The sequence below is a fragment of the Galeopterus variegatus genome, unplaced genomic scaffold (genome assembly GCF_000696425.1).
Source record: "Galeopterus variegatus unplaced genomic scaffold, G_variegatus-3.0.2 Scaffold4414, whole genome shotgun sequence".
Taxonomy (NCBI): domain Eukaryota; kingdom Metazoa; phylum Chordata; class Mammalia; order Dermoptera; family Cynocephalidae; genus Galeopterus; species Galeopterus variegatus.
Genome location: NW_007730525.1, coordinates 109,268 through 130,616, shown reverse-complemented (window position 1 = coordinate 130,616; position 21,349 = coordinate 109,268). Strand labels below are relative to the sequence as shown.

The following is a 21,349-nucleotide window of genomic DNA, read 5'->3' as shown; positions in this document are numbered from 1 at the left end:
CATAGAAATTTGGATGTTATACCAGGTGGAAGTGGCCCAGTCCTAATTAGAAAGCAATATTGACTTCAGGTAATTTACTTGGAAAAGAGTAAGTACTGTTGTATTTTGATCCTTTGTAGTTTTCAAACTTTTTCTTCTTATTTTGATTATTCTTTGTTCAAATGAAATCTTACCCAGGATCTTACTATTTAATTTGATACACTTCTTCTCTGAAGGAGAAGATAGAGGTGGAAGGCAACAATTTGGAGCCCTACCTTTGTATTCCTTCCTCTTCACCTCCCATCCAAAGAGTACAACTTGAAAAATAACTCATCTAACTAAAAACTGCTTTTTAATAAACTTGTTTTGTGATATCTCCTTTAGGAATTTAGTTTAAAAATAGAAACATTTTAGTTTTAAAGTGATATTTAAGTGTAAAAGAAAATGCTTTGGAGTACATTTCTTGTTTCAGCAATAAAAGAGTTAATATGCAGTAGAGAGTGAGATACTGCAAGGGGATAGTGCTTTCTGTCTCTGTCATTTGTAGTTTAAGAAAAGGGGGTGGTGTTCCGCATTGAAAGGACTTTAATGAATGCTGTCAGTGTTTGTGAGAGCCTAATGGTCAGTATGGGAAAAGAGAGCAGGGAAAGTCGTCTCACTGCTTCAGGATAGGTGGATGAGAGTTTGCTCTGATTGAACGGAATGTTCCACCGTGTTTCATCTTTATTCATTATCCTTTGTTCTTTATAATCTTATATATTGGCATAATAGTAAATGTAGATAGATAGATATATATACAAATGTGATTTATTTTCCTTTAAATCTGTTTGTTGTGTACAGCAGGGCATATACTTCTCTTGTCTTGGTTGGATGCACAAATCTGTGCAGTGCTTTTTGCCCGTTGCCTAGACGATCACTTGGTTTCTCTGAGGATGTCTGGTTCTCGTAAAGAGTTTGATGTGAAACAGATTTTGAAAATCAGATGGAGGTGGTTTGGCCATCAAGCATCGTCTCCTAATTCTACAGTTGACAGCCAGCAGGGAGAATTTTGGAATCGAGGACAGACTGGAGCAAACGGTGGGAGAAAGTTTTTAGATCCATGTAGCCTACAATTGCCTTTGGCTTCATTTGGTTACCGAAGGTCCAGCCAACTGGATTTTCAGGATTCACCTTCTTGGCCAATGGCATCCACCTCTGAAGTCCCTGCATTTGAGTTTACAACAGAAGATTGTGGCAGTGCACACTGGCTGAATAGACCAGAAGTGGATGATGGCACTAGTGAAGAAGAAAATGAATCTGATTCCAGTTCATGCAGGTTGATTATTTTCTTACTGTTAGAAATGGGGTATGGGATTAATTCTCTATAATGTTTTAAAGTAATTTAGTATTTATTATTTAAAATATGACATTATGTATGTGCATCTACATACAGGCACATAGAATATTTTGGTTTAAACATGGGATACTTTTGCTAAGATTTTTTAAAATGTTCTCGTATTCTGTAAAATTATAAAGATAACAAATAGCATTCATTTTGAAATATCTTGTGTTCCTTATATAGATCTGGTTCTGCTTTGAAAATAATATATAGTAGCAATTTTATGCATCATTGCCTTACCGTTTTCATTTACCTTCTACATTCATAGCAAAACTATAGAAGACATATCTATAGTACAAAATTTTATGTGACAGTTTACAACAGAGCCATTTTTTAATTTAATGAAAATGAAAGGTTTTACAAAGAGATGCACATTGTAGTTGCCAATTTTTTTTTACATCATCATAGTTGTCAATAATATTTTTCTTATGGTTATTTCTCTTTGTCCTGTCTATGTTGCAGCTCTTCAGATTAATACAGAGAATACTAAATAACATGTCTCTTTCTAAGATGACAGCTACTAATTCCTGTTACCTTCATTTTCACTGAAATTTGTGCTATTTAGGGAAATGAAGGACATTCCTTCAGGAGAGCTTAAGGGAACATAAAGGGGGTAGATGTGGTCAACTGGTAAAAAAGGAGCTAGAAGAAGGGGAAATGAGTTAGAAGAAAGAAAGAAAAAATTGGTGATTTCATAATGACTTTATCCATCCTCAGCCTTGGAATATGGCTTTATCTTTGAAATGGATTTTCTCATTAAATCAGTTTAAATTACTATAACGTATTATGTAACAAGTTAGATCTTGGAAGTCATCTTTCAGATTCATCTTCACTTAAAAATATTTCTAAATATTCAAAGGCACAAATTAGTTTACCATTTGTCTAGTGTGATTACTGTATTCATTTTCTTTTAAAATTTGTTTGCAGATTTTGATAACACTTGTAATTTGTGAGTTGGTTATTATTTATGTAGGCATCATAAGGGATTGAGATAAAATAAGTTGATATATTCAGCTATCTCCTACTTGGAGATATTTACCACCTTCTCCTCTTCTAACCTTCAGAACATGGAATTCTGAACTGTGGTGTTGGAATGATAAAAAATATAGACCAGTCATCTGTAATCATTTGTGTAATGAAGAGAGGGGAATATCTCTACATAGGTAAATACTCATAGGTAAATTAAGTAAACAGTTTTAAAATTAGTTCATGACTTGTCCTTATCTTAAAGGAATAGGAACCACTAAATTTTTTTAAATGGAGATCAATTGAGCTGATGTCTTTTCATTGTTTTGTATTTATATTAGAGACTTGTTGCCATAAAGAGAATAGTTTATATAATAAGAGCTTCATGGTTTATTGTTTTTGTGAGAAACCAAAGAGTAATCATTGCTCCATTTGAAAATCAATACAACATATCAAGAGTATTTTAACAAAATTAGAAAAAACAAAGCATTCATTCATTTACCAGAATTACCAACATTTACCATTTATAAAACTTATAATGTGAGTATAAAGTTTATATACACACATTGGTCGCTATAATTTACTTCATTATTACAAAGGTAGTTTGCATAGCTGAAGATTGCTGAAAGTATATCTGTTCTTTAGTTTGCATACTGAAATATGATTTTGGTGGGATATTCATTATGAAAGAAAAAATCCTTTTTTGACAGAGATTGCTATGTTCATTCTTCAAGAATACAAAAGTGACTTTTAGTTATAGGAAATACAAAAGTAAAATGATAATTTAAAAGAATCTAAAGTAAATAGTTGTTTTTAAAATGTTAATCAACAAGATTGATCAGAGTAAGATGGGAGTAGACAGTTCACATCTTCAGTGACCAAACTATTCCTAAAATATTATTTCAAAAATAAAATGTACTTGAAAGAAAATATCTGATTTTTAGATATAAGGAGAAATATGTCAAAGCAATTTAATATTCGTGATGGTTTAAAATTTCAGTCTTGATATCTTATTGCAAAAAAAGAAAAAAACAAACATTCTAGATTTTAGAAATTTTTTTGTGTGTATACTTTTGCTGCTCCATTTTTTTCTAAATGAAATATATCTGATTTTTACATCTTCCTGCAATCCTCTGGCTCTGAGTCTTTGGCCCTTGTCCTAGGATACATTTATTTGCCCTCAGCCTTTTTGATTAAGTGAGCAGTCAGACTTCTCTAAGTGGTTGCCCTTCTGCTGTAAACAAATCAAAGCTTATCACTGTTAATGTCAAAAGAAGCTACACTGACATTCATCAAATTTTTGTGTATAACTTGGGAACTATTCTTTTTCTTATATAATATTTGCAAATAATGAAATATATAGTAAACATTTTGAGCCTGTTATAGATATCTTAAAATATTAACACAATGGGGAAATACATATGGTATACTAATTTCATATTTAAACAGGCAATATTTACATAGATCTCAGAACTTAAACTGAAATTTTGAGTTATTAGAAAAAGGGGAAGACAGCTGAGTGATTTTCCGTACTCTGCATCACAATACCCACAGAGAATCTGGACAATTTAAAGCAGGAGTTAGAGACATCATACATTGGTAATCTATTTTATCAGTTGCATTCCAGCTAGGAGAAATGTCTGCCTGAGCCTTAGACTTCTGGTAATTTCCACTGCCATCCATCTAAGTGATTCAAAAGTTTCTCACATTTTGGACCGGCCCCGTGGCTCACTCAGGAGAGTGCAGCACTGTAGCGCCGAGGCCGCGGTTCGGATCCGGATGGCTGGTGTGCTCAATGGCTGAGCATGGTGCAGAACATACCGTGCTGAGGGTTGCAATCCCCTTACCAGTCAAAAAATAAAATAAAGTAAAATAAATAAAAGTTTCTCATATTTTAACTTGGATCTTGGGTCTGTAGCCTATTCACCTTTTTTACCATTGGAGCCATTACCAAGCCATTACATCATCTAAGCCATTACTTTGGTATTAAAATGCAAACTATGTTTTCTTACACCGTGAGGAATTTTAGACCCTAAGTGACAGGGTTGTCACCTTTTATATGAGCAATAGGTTCCTAAGACCTTAATTCAAGATAAATTCTTACCAGGACTAGCAGGGTTTATATGGTAGCCCATTATATGACCATAGTATAATCACAGTTTATACTTCACTTGATATACTCATTTTGAAATTATGTAATTTTTGACATATTTTTAATTGGGGGAATTTCATTATTTCAAATTTTGTTTACGAAGTTAGAGCTTAATTTTTTTTATACATTAGATGATTTTTTAGTCACTGCATAAATGCTACGGCAATTTACAAATATCCAAAACGAATCATTAGCTTATGCTTACCGGTGCTTCCTAACTCTGAGGCAGTGTTCTAAGCACTTTACTATATTAGCTCATTTAGTCTTCACAACAAAATTTTTAGTTAGGCTGCTCCTATTATCAAGCTAACCTAATTCTAATTTTACAGATAAGGCAAATGAGGCACAGAAAGGCTAGGTAACTTGCTCAAGGCCAGTAAGTAAAATAGCTGCATTTTTTAAAAATAAACTTTTTTTAAAGAATAGTTTCAGATTTACAGGAAAATTGCAAAGATAGTACAGAGAGTTCCTATGTATCCCATACCTAGTTTCCCCTATTATTATATCTTACATTAATATGGTGTGTTGGTTACTGTTAACAAACCAGCATTGATACGTTATTGCTAACCAAAGTCCAAACTTTATTCAGAGTTCCTTAGTTTCTTACCTAATATCCTTTTCCTGTTCCAGGATCCTATCAAAGATACCATATTACATTAAGTTATCATGTCTTCTTAGGTTCCTCTTGGTTGCGGCAGTTTCTCAGTCTTTCCTTGTTTTCGATGACTTTGGCAGTTTGGGGAGTGCTGGTCAGGTGTTGTAGAATGTCTTAATTGGGATTTGTCTGATGTTTTTCTCATGATTAGACTGGGGTTATGGGCTTGGGGAAGGAATACCAGAGATAAAGTACCATTTTCATTATATCAAGGGTACATACTATTAACCTGACTTATCACTGTTGATATTGACCTTGATCACTTGGAAATAGCTGCATTTTGAATCCAAACAATCACAATGTAGATTTCATGCTCTTAACCAAACACTGTACTGCCTACATAGAAGTAGGCAGTTCCCTGTTACTGTTCATTTAATCAGAGTTCAGCTTGGATTAACATATAGCTAATTATCCATTCTAACCTTCAGTTTCACCTTCTTTCCCCAGCTAATTCTCTTTGCCTGTTTCTTGAGAATGCCAAGGCTGGCTGGGTTACAAGTATAATCTCTTGACCCAGCCACAACTCTTTACCTACAGTCTTCTCACCCTTTTTACTGGTTGCTTGCTACTCTGTTTCAACTGCAGATACACTGAAGTCTTCTATTTCTTTATCAATTGACTCGCTGCTATTTGACTCATCTTGAAGGCATTTAGGTCCTCCTTCTCCCAACAAGGGGTTATCTTTATAATATCATCTTTCCTCAATGTCTGTCTCCTTTTTCTTGGCCTTCTTTATGTTGTCTCTGGACCTCATTGTTTGATCCAGTCTCTTAATTCTGATTCAGTTTTAAACTAAAATTCTCTACATTTCCAGATGAAAAAACTTTTGTTTCCAGAGGTGGAAAAGAAATTCAAGTATAATGTACTTGTATCTGGGAAGGATAAATTGCATTGTTGCTCCTCACACATGTGCCTCCGTCACATTATGGACTCCCTTTAGAATATGACATAAATTATGTTACCTTTCCCTAGAAAACACTGTGTGTGGGGGGGTGCATAGTAAATATTTTGTGTACAGCTCAAGGAGTTCATGGACCCCCCCACCCCCAAAGCCTATCTGTATGTTGTATCAGTCAAGTTCTTAGCTTTAAGCAAATGAAGTTGACATGGTTATTTAAACAGAATAGGAATTTGTTGAAATCATATTAGTTCCCAGAACTGCTGGGAAGGCTGAAGAATCAGCTTAGGAAGAGGATCAGCACTACAATTGTACAGCTGGCCTTTTTAACTCCAGTTTTTTAAAGTAGAAGAACCTGTCTTTATGTCATTTATTACTCACATTTTATTTTACTTGTATTCCATTTGGAACTGGATGTTGAGTCTTGTAGTTTTTTAGAGTAAGATACATTAGGCATGAAATTAGTGGCACACACATACACAAGCACACACAATACATAGAAGCATAACCATATAATTTGGTCACTTAACTTTAGGAAATATATTGTAGGGCACAAGCTAAAATGATGTAACAAGGAGATTCAGAAACACAATGGTTTAAATAGGATCAAAGTTTATTTCTCTGTCACCAGACAGGTGGGCAAGTGGCCCGGGGCAAATAGGTAGCTCTGCTTCACAAGTCCATTCAGAGACCCAGGTTCCTTCCATATTGTTTCTCCATCCTGTAGAGTATTATCCTTTCTGCATGGTTGAAGCTTAATCAGTTCTCCATCTACATCCCAGCCTGTGGAGAGGACCAAAGAGATGAAAGGGAGGACATTAAGCAAGTGACACAAGTTGTATATATCAATTCTGCTCATATTCCATTGGTGAAAACTTAATCACATGGCTACAACTAGTTACACGGGAGGCTCAGAAATGTAGTCACTACCTGGGCAACCATATCTCCTACTAAAATTCATTACTCTGCTAGAAGTACAGAATGGATTTGGGTTTATAATCATCACTGCAAGAAGTGAAGACAGCTGAATAGAACAGTTCAGTGTTCTTTTTTTAATGAATCTTTTCCACATTACATAATATATTTTTACCATAGAGCTATCAGAAAATAAAGATAAGCAGGGCCAGCCCGGTGGCGCACTGCTACAGTGCGCCGCTTGGGAGCGCAGTGGTGCTCCCGCCGAGGGTTCGGATCCCACATACAGACCGGCCGCTCACTGGCTGAGCGAGGTGTGGGCGCAACACCAAGGGTTGCGATCCTGTTGCCGGTCCCGGTCCGGTACGGGCGCGACACTGAGGGTTGCGATCCGTTGCCGGTCACGAAAAAAGACAAAAAGGGGAAAAAAAAAAAATTAAATAATTGCTAAAAAGGTAGAAAATAAAAAGCAGAGGATTAAAAGGCAGATGAACCAAATAAAAATAGAAAATAGCAAAACAGCACACTTAAATTAAACTTTATCAATAATTAGTTTAAATGGAATTGCATTAAATATTCTACTTAAGGCAAAGACTGTCAGATTTGATAGGAAAGTAAGACTCAACAATATGTTGTCCAGAGAACTACTCTTGAAATACAAAGAAACAGACTAAAAGTAAAATAATGAAAACATATCTACCATAGCAAAACAAATTATGAAAAGCTTAAGGATAAGCAAAATTGGGAGGAAAAAAATCAGTAATTACCCAGCTAACCCAAAATAACAACTTAATTTGGGGAAACGTCTTTCTGGTATATTTTCTATACATGTATAATAATAACATGTGCTTTAAAAATAAAAATCTCAATATTATTATACGTACTGTTTCATAACCTGCTTTTTTACCTAATATAAATTTTAAAATGAGAACGCTTTTGGTTGCAAAAGACAGAAGCCCAAATCAATCTGACTCAAGTGAAAACTAGAAATTTTTGGTTCACATACATAAACAAAAAGTCCAAGGATAGAGCCTACCTTTAGACATGGCTGGATCAAGATAAGTAACACCAGTAATCTATTTTTGTCTCTTTCTAGATTCTGTTTTCCTTTGTGATCCCATTATCTTAGGTAAACTCTCACTGTGATAGCAAAAAAAGCAATTAACAGGTCCAAGTTTACTTTTTATCAGCTTAGCAACCTACTAGAAAGAGAGTGACTCTTTTCCAAGAGTGCCAACAAACATCGTGAAATTGAGACTCTGATTGGCCTTGTTTGGATCATGTGCCAACCCAAACCAGTCATTGTTGCCAGGAGATAGGATACTCTTATTGGCCAGGCCTCAGTTGCTTGCTTACTTCTGCCCAAGCTATGTGGACTAAGGTGAGGAATGTATGGCTTCCCAAAAGGTAAAGATAGGTTCTGTTACCATATGAAGGAATCCTGGATAGGAAAAAACAATTATGTCCACTAAAAAACAGCTTTCCATATTTCCATTGACTATTCTCCTATATCTTTTTAAATGAATGAACCATTCTTCCATCTATGGATATACCTTTTACTTATTTAACTAATATTCTATTGTTTTGAATTTAGATTGTTTCCAATGTATTTTTTTTAGAAACAACCTGTGATAAATCCTCCCAGTAGCTGGATCTCTGTAAGTATACATGATTATTTCTTCTGAACAAAGCCCCAAGAGTATGCACATTTTTAGGGTTTTTGTTTGGTATTCCCAAAGTCATTTCGGGAATATTACTACTATTTTAATTCTCACCAGCATTGTATGAGAGTGCCCATGGCCCTTCCCGTTCACACCAGTTATTATGTAAGAAAATTTGATTCTTATAATCAGCATTTAAGTTTTTACCAAGATATTCTGGCCAATGTACCAGGGGAAAAAAATCCTTGAATTCCTGAATTAAAATATATTTGTCTTGAGAAGGGAAAGGGGTGAAGATACTTCTTTTCTTTAGCTCTTGTCATTTCTTTTTATATAATTGCCTTGTCCTGTCCTTAGAGGGGACAACCTCAACTCCTCTTCTTCCTCACCCATCTAAACTCCAATACATATTTCAGATCTCACCTGATACTTGCTGCTTTTCTAAACACTAGCCCATACTGATCTTCCTCTTCTCTTATATTCCAATAGCAATTATACTCCAATTGGGAATGCACAAGATGATTGACTGGAGTAATGGCAAAAATATATATATTAGAATTTCTATTTATATTTTATCTTTTAAATCTCTATTTTGTCTGTATTTTATAAAATAAATAATAATTGTACAATGGTATCTGTATATTGTTTATAAAATAATATCCTATATTTGTACACATATGTAAAAGTATACTGAAAAGATCAGATTCCCATACTGGCCAGTCACCAAAAAAAAAAAGTAGGGCCGCCCCATGGCTCACTTGGGAGAGTGTGGTGCTGATAACACCAAGGCCATGGGTTCGGATCCCTATATAGGGCTGGCCGGTTAGCTCACTTGGGAGAGTGTGGTGCTGACAACACCAAGTGTTAAGATCCCCCTACCGGTCATCTTATAAAATAAAATAAAATAAAATAAAAAGTCTGCTGAAAAGGGTTTGGAGCAAGAAAATTAGAAACTGTTAGCCTATACTAAGAAATTTGCATTTTTTACTTTATATTTGTGCTTTTGAATATTTATAAAAGATGCAAAAGATTCATGATGTAGTAATTGCACTTTTGCAAAGGCAAATTCTGACTGCCACAAGCTATGACACAGGTGGCTAGGAGTAAGTCCCCTACCTAGGGAGTGAGCCATACAGACCATTTAGAGTTTCAAAACAGCTTTCTTCCTACTCAAAATCACATACAGTGTAATTCTTATGAAATAATTTTTAGCACTTTTTTTGAAGAATTTCTCCATTAAGAAATCCTAGTACAAATTCTGGTACTAAAAGTAAAAAAATCTAAGTAGTTTATAATAAAAAAGTATATTGGTCATGGTGCGTATTGTGTATGTACATGAGAGCATGTGCGTGAAATCTGGGGAATTACAAAGGTTAGTCAATGTCGCTATTTAATTTTTTCCAATTTATGAAACTTGAGTCTTCAAATTCAAATTCCAAGTCCCTTCACTAAGGAATCATCTCTTTCTTGGCATCCCCCCAGTTTCTAACTGGTACAGTGCTGCATGTTAGGAGAAACTCCGTAAATAGTTGGTAACTTGATTCTGTTTGATACTTGCGTTTTTTCTATGTTTAGGTATTTTTGTGACTTACAATTTCATTGCCTACTGCAGAGAGAGACATAAGCCAAAAACTAAAAGTTTCCCTACTGCAGAGAGAGACATAAGCCAAAAACTAAATGTTTCCCTGTAGCCTGGAAATTTTCAGCAGCATATAGTTCCTTGTGGTGAAAGATTTGAATGATTGGTCAGAGTATGGTGCTATAACACCAGGTCAAAGGTTCAGATCCCCATACCAGCCAGCCTCTCCACTCCAAAAAATTTGAACGACCTCATTGAATTCTTTGAAATATGATTTACCATTTTAGTAATATCATGTAAATAAAACTAAGCAGAGATGTTAGATATATTTCCTGTATTATCATATAAAAGATCAAGTACAAATCAGAGAGAAATATATTTTAAATGCAGCAGAAATGATCTATTTCCAGATGTTTGTATTGTGGATTAGGATGTCTACTGGGTTTACTAAATGCCATTTTAAATAGGAAGTATGAAATTTATTTAAAAATATTGATAATGCTGGGGATCATTTTTTAAAAAGACAACCAACCAATCTTGTATAAAGACAAGAGACAGATTCCAGGTCTTCCTGTTGGCCACTGAAAAGTGAGATTCTACTAACAGTAGTTTACCTTGATTGTGGGTGTATTCTATGCTAGAGCTATTCATGCATTAATTTCATTTAATAATTCTCCCATGAGGGATCCCCTAAAATACCACATATTACTTATTCCTGTTTTGCTATTGAGGAAAGTAAGGCTTAGGGAAGTTAAATAATTTATCCAGTAGGGAAGGAGGCCATGGATTAATTGGGTGGGGACACAGGTTTTAATAGCAATTTGTGGTAATGGGCATGCTGCAAGTATTGATCTAGCCATCACATCTTAGGCATGAGTAGTGACATTCAGCTTTGTACCCCATGAATATTCATAACCAATAATAATAATAATAATAATTTATCCAGAGTGATATATAGTGAGTGACAGAGAGAGAGCTGAACCCAGGTCTGTAGAACTCTGGACCAGAAGTAGAACATTCTGCATGGGTGGAAATGTTCCGTTTCTGCACCATCCAATTTGCTAACTACTAGCTCCAGAGGACTATTAAGCATTTTAAATATTACTGGTCCAACTGAAGAACTAAATTATTTTGTTTTATTTAGTTTTAACTAAATTAAAATAGCCCCATGGGACTAGTGGCTAGTATTGGACAACACAGCTCTAGAACGTTCCTAAATTGCTCTTAATCACTTACCAATACTTCTCCAATTCAACCTTCCAAATTAAAACACATGATAGAGAAACGGTAAAGAAGTTTTAACATTGTCAAATACACAGTGCCAGAAAGCAGTTTGATTAGCTGGGAATGGGAATGTGATCTCTGTCCCATGGAAACCCAAGAGACTCTTGTTCTCTCATACCTAGCTAAGGAGCAGTCACACAGCTGTGGACTTTGGTCTAAATCCTTAATTCTTTTTTTTTTAAATTTAAATTTAAAGGTAAACAGCCATACGTGGCTAGTGACTACCTCACATTGTATCAGATAAGAGAATGTCTATTGAAAATAACACTTTGGGGCTGGCCTGGTGGCGCACTGGAGAGTGTGCCACTTGGGAGCAGCGGCGCTCCCGCCGAGGGTTCGGATCCCATGTGGAGACCGGTTTCCGCTCACTGGCTGAGTGAGGTGCGGGTGCAACACCGAGGGTTGCGATCCCGTTGCCGGTCAGTAAAAAAGACAAAAAGGAAAAAAAAAAAAGAAAATAACACTTTGGGGATATGAATTTTAATTTTTTTTGTTGTTATGCATATTCATGAGATACAAAGCTGATTGTCACCCCCCATGCCTAAGATGTGAAGGCCAGATTCATACTGGCAGCATGCCCATTACCACAAATTGTGTTTGTACTCCAGGCCCCCATCCAATTATCCCCAGCCTCCCCCCCCCACTCCACTTTGTATCCCGAGGTATGTTCTCTCCCTCTGCAAGTCCAATGCACTACTGTGGTCTTTCTTTTCTTCCTGCTTTCTCACGTAGCTCCCACTTATGAATGAGTACATGTAGTGTTTATCCCTCTGTGCTTTGCTTATTTCACTCAACATGTTTCTCCGGGCTCATCCATGTTGTTGCAAATGGGGGAATTTCATTCTTTTTTATAGCAGAGTAGTATTCCATGGTGTATTATATACCACAGTTTCCTTATCCAATCATCCATCAATGGACATTTAGGTTGGTTCCATGTCTTGGATATTGTAAACGAAGCTGCAATGAACACGGGAGTGCAGGTATCCCTTCAACATGATGATTTCCATTCCTCTGGGTATATACCCAGAAGTGGGATTGCTAGTTCGTATGGAAGATCTATCTGTAGTTGTTTGAGAAACCTCCATACTGTTTTCCATACTGGTTGTACTAATTTACAGTCCCACCAACAGTGCAGGAGTATTCCCTTCTCTCCACACCCTTGCCAGCATTTATTATTCACCATCTTTTTTATATTATAGCCAGTCTAACTGGGGTGAGATAGTGTAAGTTCCTTAATTCTAATGTCTTTTTTTTCCCTGTTGAATTATCCTCATTCATATTGTACTATCATTCTGTCTTCATACCTTTGGTCCTTGCACTCACTGATGCCTTAGTGTAAAGGTAAGCAAGAATTCTCATTCCTTTATGGATGATTTGACCAACTCTGAAAACCTGATTTTGGCTTTGTAACTGACTCCCTTTTTGGCCATGCTTGGTCACCTTGGCCATTTTGGGCCTCAAATTTTCTCACCTGCAATATAAGGGAGTTGAATTAAATAACTGAATAGGTTCCTTCTAGATGTAAAAAATCTATAATTGTTTTCGTGCCTATGGTTCTGTAGTAGTATGGATGTGCAGTAAAATTTTTTTTATGGTAAATTTTTGTGGTGTTAAAATTGTATATACAGAGTCCCAAATGTCTTCCCAAAAAACCACCAAGATTTGCTAGAAAGCTTTGCAGCTCTTCAACTCTATTTTGCAGCTCTTCAACTCTATTGAGCAGCTCTGTTCCTTCCTTTTTCATGCCCTTTTTGTGAACGATGGCTTCACTTTTCAATAGGCTACAAATCAAAAGTCCACTCGCTCTTCTCTTGATCCTTCACTTGGAGCAGTGGAAGTGGTTGCTACTATACCCAGAAATCTCAGTGAATTAATTGTCACATTGAAATAATGTGTTCATTTATCAAGTGATGGCAGTTAAAGACTTGAAAGCAAATAAAGACTTTCGAAATGTTATTTTAGAAGCATAAGTTTTTTTGTTAATGTATATGTCTATAAACAATTTTGATATTTTACTTTTGTGCTCATTTTGAAAATAACAAGTATTCCATTAAGTTCTACTAGCTTATTTAAAGTATTTTATTCAAAGAAATTCAGTTTACGTATATTTGAAGTAATGTATCTAATTGTGTAAATCAATGTTCTGTACTGTAAGTTCACCACATGCTGATTTTTGTACTACATCTATCTATTGACCGAAGTATACACCAGTGGTCTTCAGCCTGTGATATTAGGATCACCTGAAGGGCTTTTAAAAAATACGATGTTCAAATCTCACCTCAGTCCTAGTGAATCAGTCTCAGGGAATGAGGTCCTGAGCATGGATGCTGAAATGTTCTCCAGATTATCCTGCTTTATTTCAGGGTGTGAACCCAAACACCCTGAAAGTTGTTGACAAGAAAAGAGATAGTCTATTTATTAATTGGGTTTATACCAACATCAAAGGTAGCCTGTATTAACTTAGTGATGATAGTATTATAAAGTTCTGTTATTCTTCCAGTATTTAACATTGATTAGCATTGTTATGCTTCATCATTGGATGATGGCAATTCATTACTCATTCATAATTCAATTCATAATTCAACTAACTCCTTGTGTAGTCATTACTGATAATTTAATATGAAATATAAGAAATATGATACAAAATATAGGAACTCAAAGAAGTACTTGATTTATCTTATTCTTGAAAGAATTTATGGATTATGAAAATTAGATATTATAATTTTCTCTCATCCTTAGATCACTAATGCTTTTATCTTCATCTGTCAGTACTTTGACAGATAAAACTTCATTTTATTGAAAAATGTTTTAAATCTTCAAAACCACTGGGGGTTTTTTTGCTTATGTTATGCTTTCTCCTAGATTTTAAAATAGTTTCTAATTCTCATTTATATAATTACAAAGTACTCAATAACATGTTTATAAAAATGATCTTAAATGTGAAGTTGAGTATATTATACTGATTTTCCAAGTCATTACACCAGTAATATTCATAGCATACAACACATCCCTTCTAGATAATATATATTTCACTTCTATTGTCATTATTGATAATTATCCTCCAACAGCATTTTTTTTAGTGCTCATGCGAGGGTACTTCAAAAAGTTTATGGGAAAATGGAATTAAAAGATAATACGAATCTTTCCATGAACTTTTTGAAGACCCTGCATATTTGTATGGCACTGAAAATGCATTGGGCTGGTAGGATTTAGGTAGGGATATTTATTAGTCAAGGCACTGCTAACTACTGAAACAGATAAATCTCAGTCCAATGTGTGTGTTCTTGGTTGAGTAACCTTTCATGTATTTTACCTCTTCCCTCATCTAAGTCTGCAGTACTCTCCATTCAACCCATGGATAGGGAAACAAAGTATGGGAAAGTCATACCTGCTCTTAGCCATTTTAGCTAAGGCGAACTTTGTGAGATAACAGTTCATTTCCATCATAAGACCACACCTATCTGCAAGAAAGGCTGGGAAATGTAGTCTAACTACATTCCCAGGAGAAAAAGGAAAAGGCTTTTGGTGAAACACAGCAGTCTCTATGACAGCCCTATCTCCGCCATGAACAGACTCTGACTCTTGGCAAGGCATTTAATCTCCTTGACTTCAGTTCCCTTTACTTTAAAATTAAGAGATCCACCAACTTTTTTGATAGGTTATTAGATATTAATATTAAGAGGACTCTCTTAAGATATGGTGAGGCATGATTCAACAAAGCATTTGTCAGAATCATAATATCCTTAAAAGAAGATCTGATGAGAAATGAAAACTAAGTTATGGGACAGTTGGTGGTTTTGCCGTTAAGTGCATAATCAACACATGTTGACTACTTGATTTAAGTGATCCTAGAGAAGAGATCAGGGGGGATGTTGGGGGGTGGGGATTCAGACCTTATCCTCAGTCCTAACCTTTTCACTTTTTCACCAGTAAATCAGATGAAAACATAGAACTCATACTCTGGAAATCATAATCTGGAAATTTCAAATAGTTTTTTAGGCACCTGGATTAGGCCATTAAATTGCTTTAACCTGTAATATAAGGCTACCTGGACTTTTGAGGACTGGTTAGAGAACCAAAAGAATTATTTATAACACTTTTTATGACAATATATTTTATAAATTAACTGTGGAACATAACCCATTTTTAAGAAAGGATGACTTGGAGTTATGTCTCCAAAATACTTTAATTGCCTTCCTACCTTCAAAGATGAGAATAGAATGATCTCTTACACCCTTAAATATAACATTAGGAGATATAGCCATCAATATGAATATAGCTGCGTTCTTTTTCAGCAGAGACATTGGGTTTATCAGAGAAGAGACCTCAAAAAAAGGCACTACAAAGAATGTGTCTATTAACTCACAGATGTTACATTCACTCACAGTTACAAGACACACATATACCATCACTGGTTTTAAAAGACAAAAATGATAAGTGACCATACATTAATATCGATAGGTAGTATTGATTTCTTTTATTACATTTGAATGCTTTGAAAGGACTTAATAGGAAAGATCTTTTTCATGTAATCATGATATTTCAAAATGTATGTTTTCTTTCTTTTCAGGACTTCCAATAGTAGTCAGACATTATCATCCTGCCATACTATGGAGCCATGCTCATCAGATGAATTTTTCCAAGCCCTTAATCATGCTGAGCAAACATTTAAAAAAATGGAAAACTATTTGAGACATAAACAGTTGTGCGATGTAATTTTAGTTGCTGGTGATCGCAGAATTCCAGCTCACAGGTAATGGTTTTCTAAATTGCCATATGTGTGAAATATTTCCTTGATATTCCTTGATAGTTTAGTTATATCTGTTGAGGTAACTTCAATTGACTATTATGCTTTTGGGAAGGGGTATATTTTATGGAATTTCCACAAAGAAAATAGTGCATATGAAATTATTACACATTAAATGATCCTAAAAGGGTCATTTTCCCTCTGTATAAGCACAAAAACAAAACACACTCACCTCAGATAAGTCAATATTGTTTGATGTAGATTTCTATACCAAACTGCTTATTAGTATGAGCAGCTTTCACACTACATTCTGCCTATTAAATACTTTAAATAAACTCAATGAAAATTAGAGCTTGTGGGTATTTAGAAGCAAAAAAACTGATAGAAGGCAGTAGCAAAAAGTCTTAAGAGTTTTAAAATAACCATATCTATCCCAGCTTCTGTTTGCTGACTCCAAGAGGTATGAAAAACAGTGTTAAGGAAAAAAGCCTTTAACGTGAAAGGTGTATTGTTATTTGAAGTAAGAAAAGGAAGAGAGCTGTTTAATAAAGAATAATTCATTTTCTTCCAGTAATTCTGTATTCAATAGTTCGTTGTTAATGACCACTGTAATTTCCAAAGGTTTTTTTTTGTATGCCCTTCAAAACTAATTAACACTACATCCCAAAGTTTTTTAAAAACCCTTCAAAGTGGAAGTAAAATCATTAGGAAGAATGGGCTTGGTTCAGTGACTCAATAAGCATACATTTATTGAGATACTATTACATGCTGTGACAAAAAGTCCATGTTATGAGCATGGATTTATTGAAAAAGATAGTTCAATCTGAATTTTATACAGGCATTTCAAATTCTGTATTTCCAAAACTGAACTCATTACCTTACCTGCCATACTTGCGTGATTAATCACCATCTCACTTAGATTACTAATGCAAGAACCTCCTAACTGGTCTCCCTGCTTTCACTCTTTCCACATACATTCTGTTTTCCACACAGCTACCTGAGTGATCCTTTCAAATGGGGACTCAGATCCAGTCACTCCTCTGACGAAACTTTTCATTGACTCCTCATGTTACTGAGTGTTAAAGCCAAAGTACATACAACAGCCTATCTGATCCAGCCTGCCATTACCTCTCTAATGTTCTGTCCTACTGCTCTCCCTCTTACTCATTCCGTATAAGCCACACAAACCCCCTTGTAGTTCCTTTTACATCCTAGACATGCTGCTCCATCTAAATGCTGTTCCCAGAAAACTGCATGACTAAATTCTACATCTCCTTCAAATCTTTGCCCAAATGCCACCTTCCAATGAGACCACCTATTTAAACTCACCACCCACTCCTCATTGCCTTTACCCTACTTTTTTCCCCCACACCACTTTATCACTTTTTATGATACTATAGAATTTACTTCCTTCTAAGATGCAAGACTCCATGAGGAAAGGAATCTTTTGTCTGTTTTGTACACTAATGTATCTCAACAACAGTGTTGATGTATCTACACCAATGCCCAGTACTTATTAGCTCACATCAATGTTTGTTCAGTGAATGAATAAATGAATTCAGGCAATTTTCTGAAGAAAGAATCTGAATAGCCAATAAACATTTGAAAAGATCTTTAACCTCACTAGCAATCAGGTGAATGAAAACTAAAACCATGGGATACCATTTAACAGTTTGCAGATGACCAAAAAATTTTACCATCTGACAATATTGTGGGGAAATGCTGGCTATTATACAATGCTGGTGAGGATCTAAATTAGTACAGTACTTTGGAGAGCAATTTGGTAAACTTTATGAGTCAGCACTGCCTCTCCTGGGGGGAGAGAAAAATGGAATTAGAGAAGGACACAAATGGACCTTCATGATCTTCAGTTATGATACTATCTGTATCACAATTTTTATTTCTTTAAAAAAATGAATAAAGTAAACCCATATATGTGTGCTGACATGGAAATATCTTCAAGACATTATCAAGTGAAAAAATGCATGTATCAAAAATATATAACTTATTTTTATTTATGTGTGACTATCAAAAATCTGGACAGAGAGATAGCTAATGTATATTACAGTGTTTTATAACAAAATATAGTTCTGTAGTGTTATACAAACATAATTTTATAACAAAACATAAACATAATATAGTAAAATAATAAAAAGTATTATAAAAGCTAAAAATAACTTGCTAAAACCATTTTCAAATGTCTCCTATATATTCATTACTCTGTGATTAAATTATTTTTTAAAAAATAGGTTATTTTCAAAAATAATAAACAGAAAATAACCCTTACATTTTTTTCCTTTTTCAAAAAAATCGGAAATAGGATTTAATGCTATGGGCTGATAGCTTGCTTTCTAGATGTTATAAAGCGATATTTGAGTAGTGAGTGGGTAAACCATTTACCTCAGCATAGCATTTTCAGTAATGGTAATTTAATATTCAAAGGAAGGAAGTAGAGCATAAAGCAATTTGTCAAACTTAAAAAGCATTTCCCAGTACCATGCACTTACTATGGGTAACAAATAAAAAAAGAAGCAGCAGCATTTATTAATGAACATCAACTTTAATGTATTCATTGATTTTTTTTTTCTAATATGTTCTCAGATTGGTGCTCTCCTCTGTCTCAGATTATTTTGCTGCCATGTTTACTAATGATGTCAGAGAAGCAAGACAGGAAGAAATAAAAATGGAAGGTGTGGAACCAAATTCATTATGGTCCTTGATTCAGTATGCATATACAGGTAATAAGTCTGAAAATGTAAATTAAAACTTCAAAAAGTTAATGGTGGACTAACAGGTACAAAACTATGCATACCCTAAGTGAATCATTGTGCAGTATATGCATGTATTGAAACAACACACTGTACTCCACAAATGTGTACAAGTAAGTATTAAAAAGAAAAAATCCCCCTATCAGCCAGCCACCAAAAACAACAAAAAAAATCTCACAGGGTTATGTTGTATAGATACGACTTTAGATTTTAATAAAGCATGCCATAGTTAACAGTTAATTCTGCCATTGTCATCACCACCCTTGGTGATACCTGTACAGTTTAAAATGTACATATTAAAACCTTTAAAATGGTTGTCATAATTATTCTTTTGAATGGTATTTTAAAATATTAATATAATAGATGAATTTCAGCATTTAAAATTTGAGAGTTATACACAGTAGATATAAATTACTAACTAATGCATAATTTTCAAATTCTGAAAATAAGACATTAGTTTTTTATTTTAGAAGAGGTCAAAAAGAGCCACTAATTTTTTTCTACATTTAGTACTTTTTTTTTCTTTTTGGAATGTCTTAAACCATCCAGGTCTGTAATAAACATAATGAGCTCTTATTTAGAAATATAACTGTTAACATCAGTTATTTTATACAATAAGGTTAATGTAGTTCCAAAGCTAATGGAATTTCTTTTTTATCATTAAGGCCGCCTTGAATTAAAGGAAGATAATATTGAGTGCCTGTTATCTACAGCTTGCCTTCTTCAGCTTTCGCAGGTTGTGGAAGCATGCTGTAAGTTTTTAATGAAACAGCTTCACCCATCCAACTGTCTTGGAATCCGTTCTTTTGCTGATGCCCAGGGTTGTACAGATTTGAATAAAGTGGCTCACAATTACACTATGGTATGTAGTTTTTGAAAAGCGAGAAGGCATATTCTCTTTGCCTTATTGTTCTCATTCCTTATTGTTTCAGTCTTATCTACATGTTGCTGTTTTCCCGTGGCTTTGCCACATGTCTTGAAATTCAGGTTCACTGCCTACTGTGTCATATTTTCATTGAGTTATGAGGGGAAAACACCAAGTAATACAAGGGTACTTCAAAAAGTTTATGGAAAGATTCATATTATCTTTTAATTCTATTTTTTGACAAGCTTTTTAAGTACCCTTATATTTCTCCTGGATATATGGGTCAACCCCTAAATTATTTTAGTCACTATGAAGCAGAGCAATGGCCTAGGACTGTTCCATTGAGGATTTCCAGATCTGCTGCTTTTTAAAGCAGGACTTTTCCAAATACTTTGCTTTGAATCCCATGGATGAATCTCAGAATTGTTCACATGTTCGTTGATGAAAACTGGTGACAGTGGTTGTAGAAGTGTATTATTATAGTGCTAATACAGAAGATAAGAAGATGAATGGGAGACTTTTTATTAAGGATAAATATAATTATATATAAGAACTGTTTGTAGCCATGTAGAACAATGTTCTTATTAATTGTAGCAAATTATATGTTCAAAATAAATCATAGTGGAGATTCTGATTCAGTACCTGAAGAATAACGGAATACAGATTGATCTAGGATAGCAAGAAAATGAGAGCATGTTGAGGGCATGGTTGTTAGGACCAGCCTTCATGTTCTTAACAGTAGGGGGGTACAGAGAAGGGAAGGTGTGTAGATTATTAAGCAATGACCATCTTGCCATACCACAGCAGTTGGTTCTTCACCCCTGGGCAATGATTAAAGGCTATTGCTTTAAATGCTTCAATCAGGGCAATACAGCCTTTAAGAAAAGAATGTAAACATTCATGTTCATGTATACAGTTATCTATATTATTAATTTTATCAGTGTTTAGGAAATGTTACTTTGTCTACCATCTCTTCCATTCTCCATCCTTCCACTGAGTTGGTTTGTCTGTGAAGAGATCAACAGTGCTTTTTAGGAATCTTTCATTAGAGAAATAGAGATTTGGAAAAAAATTTAATAGGTATTTACAAACTAGTGGGAAGATTAATTCTACCTACTTCATAAGCTTGATGTAAGGATTAAATGAGTTAATAAAAGTTTAACACTCAAAACAGTGATTGACACATCACAGTATATACCCAGTTAATAAATGATATCATCATCACATCATTGTCATCATTATTATATAGATTTACCCTATTCAACACAGTAGGGATTTATGTGAGGGAAAAAAACACTCATACAAAACCACAACCTTTGTGATTGGTTTTTCTCCCTGTGGTGTAATCACTTCTCAGGAATGTTTCTTATGATTGTCACAGGGCCTCAAGTGAAAAAAGTAAGAGATTGTACAATAAGACAATCATATACAGACTTAGCATGTATTAGGTTAATAATTTAAAAATTAAGTCCTTTGAAAGATTTTTCCCCCTCAGACTTTAT

General features: G+C 34.7%; 1 protein-coding gene across 1 annotated transcript in view; it reads left to right on the top strand.

Moving 5' to 3' along the window:
- The first annotated feature begins 486 nt into the window (after positions 1–486).
- Positions 487–21,349, top strand: part of KLHL5 (kelch-like family member 5) — a 50,806-nt gene continuing 29,943 nt past the window's right edge. Inside the window, exons 1-4 of the mRNA XM_008587530.1 lie at positions 487–1,294; positions 16,038–16,220; positions 18,816–18,952; positions 19,648–19,844. Coding sequence (XP_008585752.1) covers positions 912–1,294; positions 16,038–16,220; positions 18,816–18,952; positions 19,648–19,844 — 900 coding nt within the window. The 5' untranslated portion in view covers positions 487–911. The remainder of the gene's footprint in view (positions 1,295–16,037; positions 16,221–18,815; positions 18,953–19,647; positions 19,845–21,349) is intronic.